General features: G+C 55.5%; 1 protein-coding gene across 1 annotated transcript in view; it reads left to right on the top strand.

Annotated features, from left to right (window-relative positions):
- The window catches only part of H257_00597 (hypothetical protein), a gene marked incomplete at both ends in the record, with an annotated part of 6,287 nt that extends 4,461 nt beyond the window's left edge, over window positions 1-1,826 (top strand). The window contains 2 exons of the mRNA XM_009823338.1: window positions 127-360; window positions 716-1,826. Of these exons, the coding sequence (XP_009821640.1) occupies window positions 127-360; window positions 716-1,826 (1,345 nt within the window). The remainder of the gene's footprint in view (window positions 1-126; window positions 361-715) is intronic.
- Between the last annotated feature and the right edge of the window lie 666 nt (window positions 1,827-2,492).

The raw sequence follows: 2,492 nt of genomic DNA, 5'->3' as shown, positions 1-2,492 counted from the left end.
ACCAATAAGAATCCACGTAGAAGCAAGGTGAGTAGACATGTTTGATTGGACAGAATACAGTTGTAATGTAACAAATCACCGTCGATACTGGCTGTTGAACCTTCATCACTCGTCGATAATGCCCAGGGTCGACGAGTACTCGGCTGATGACATTGCCGCGTTCCGAGGTAGTGGCATAGATGGCGCCATGAACATGTTGCTAAGCATGCCCAACAGCCCTGGAAACATCATGCCGGCGGCGGGTACATGGACGCGTGAATCTGCCAATGCCATGATGCGGCATTACATGAAACAGACAAACGTGGATGCGTCGACGCTGTCGGTGGTGCATGTGGCCGGCACCAAAGGAAAAGGCTCCACGTGTGCTTTCACTGAGAGCATTCTGCGCTCCCATGGAGCCAGGACTGGATTGTTCATGTCATAGTTCTGGATACAAGATCCGGATCCACGTGGCTGTACCACGGCACACAGGTTTAAGACAAAGTCAGGCCCAAACCCACGAGCGGCCAACGACGCCGCTACGTGCCAAGGAAACAGCAAAGGGTTCGCCTCCCCTTTGCTTCGGACCACCCCGGGCCCTTTATGTTTACCAGCTCAAGATGGCTGGTCCTGCTCAGCTTAGTCATAGCGTTAGATTGCTATAATGCTATCAATTCACTTCTCATTTTACCATCTACTGCGCCTTCCTCTGAGCATGCACGTTTACACCTGGTAGCACTCCACGTTCGTCCACGGCCTATGTCTTCCTCCTCCACCCCCATTACACCAGCGCATCAATTGGTCCTCGACCGGATGTACCTGGTGTTCGGCGAACAAGACACTGCAACCCTTCTTGGGGCCTTTCCCCCGAGAACCAAGCCCGTCTGGTGGAGGGCATCGGTCGACTTATCGACCAAGCCGTCACCCACCTGACAAATCACGCCGCTCTGGAAAGCCAACTGTCCACCATGGCAGCCCATGGTCGTACTTTTGAAGAGTCACTCGCACGCAGCGCGACTGCAGTCGAGCGCCTTACGTACGTGCTCCATACCTCCGAACAACAAAGCCCCTCTCGGCTGAAGCCGATCAAACTAGAGGTCACGAAATTTGGTGGAGCGAAGTCCGACAAACTCCTCCGCTGGATCCTCCAAGTTGAGACCGCTGCGAACGCGCAGCGTATCCTGGACGACGACACTCGCGTCGCTTTCGCGATGTCACACTTGAAAGGCCGTGCCGAAGATTGGGCGTTTTCCAAACGCCTCACGGACCCTTTGTGCTCTCCCTCCCTCGACGACTTCATGCATGAAATGAAGTCCACGTTTCTGCCCTTCAATAGCGACTTTCGCTATCGCACCAAGTTTCTTGAATGCAAACAAGAAAAGCGCTCCCTCCAAGAATACATCCACGACCTTCGCTTTTTGGCAGCGAACGTCAACGACGAAGAATCGCTCCCTGAAGCGATGCGCGTCACTGTGTTCATGGCCGGGTTGAATCAAGGCCCCGCGCGGACTCAACTGTTCCGCGAATATCCCACCACGTTCGAAGCCGCTGTTCGAATCGCGCTCTCAGAGTCGTTTTCATCGACGCTCGCCCACGGCCGCACGAATTCCTCTGACATGGAAGTTTCAACGGTTGCTCATGGTACGGAAGACCGCAAATGCTTCAATTGCGGTCGGGTGGGTCATCTGTTGCGGGCTTGTCGTTCCCCCCGCCGTGTGAACCCCGACCACCCGCGCCCCCAACATACCCCCTCCGGTCCCCCCAACCGCTTTTTGCGTGGCCCATCGCGTCCCCAGCCCCGTTCTTTCCAGAACCCCGCTGGAGCGGAAAACGGACGTTCCCAGTAGGCGCGAGGCGGCCTACTGGGGATACACTGGGTGCATTGGTGATGTGTGGCGTGATGACACACTCCATAGACCCAGCCTCCAACACAGATTTCCTTCTGTGTCGTGTTGGGCTCCAGCCCAAGAAAATGCTGTGCTTTTCCCTTTTCGTGCCTGGCTTCCCTGCCAGACTCACTGTTCTGATCGATTGTGGAGCGTCTAACAATTATGCTAGCCGCTCTACCCTTGGTCGCTTTGGTTTTCTCCCCCGATCGGACAACTCCGATCGGGTCCGTGTAAAGATGGCTGACGGTCACGTCGCGACTCAACCCCGCGTTGTGACTGAATTTGCCATCAAGTTCGATGGTTTCGACTCCATCGAATCCTTCTTCGTGATCGACCTCGATGAGAGGTGGGATCTCATCTTGGGCATGTCGTGGTTGGAATCTCACCAACCCTGGATCGACTGGCAAGCCAAGACCATTCACAAGGTCACTTGGCTTCGCAACCAACAACCTTGGATTCATCGGCGCGCTGCCGACAAGTTTCCCCCTTCGACTTCCCCAGCCGACCTTGCCACAGTGGCGATGAGTAATGAACTCGCCCCTTGTCCCGCCTCGACGCGTTTGTTGGCCCCAACGCGTCTTGGTTCGCAAGTCTCGACTCCGGTGTCGTCCCCTGTTCTCACAG

The sequence above is a fragment of the Aphanomyces astaci genome (assembly GCF_000520075.1).
Source record: "Aphanomyces astaci strain APO3 unplaced genomic scaffold supercont1.1, whole genome shotgun sequence".
Taxonomy (NCBI): domain Eukaryota; phylum Oomycota; class Saprolegniomycetes; order Saprolegniales; family Verrucalvaceae; genus Aphanomyces; species Aphanomyces astaci.
This window is presented reverse-complemented; position numbering and strand designations above follow the sequence as displayed.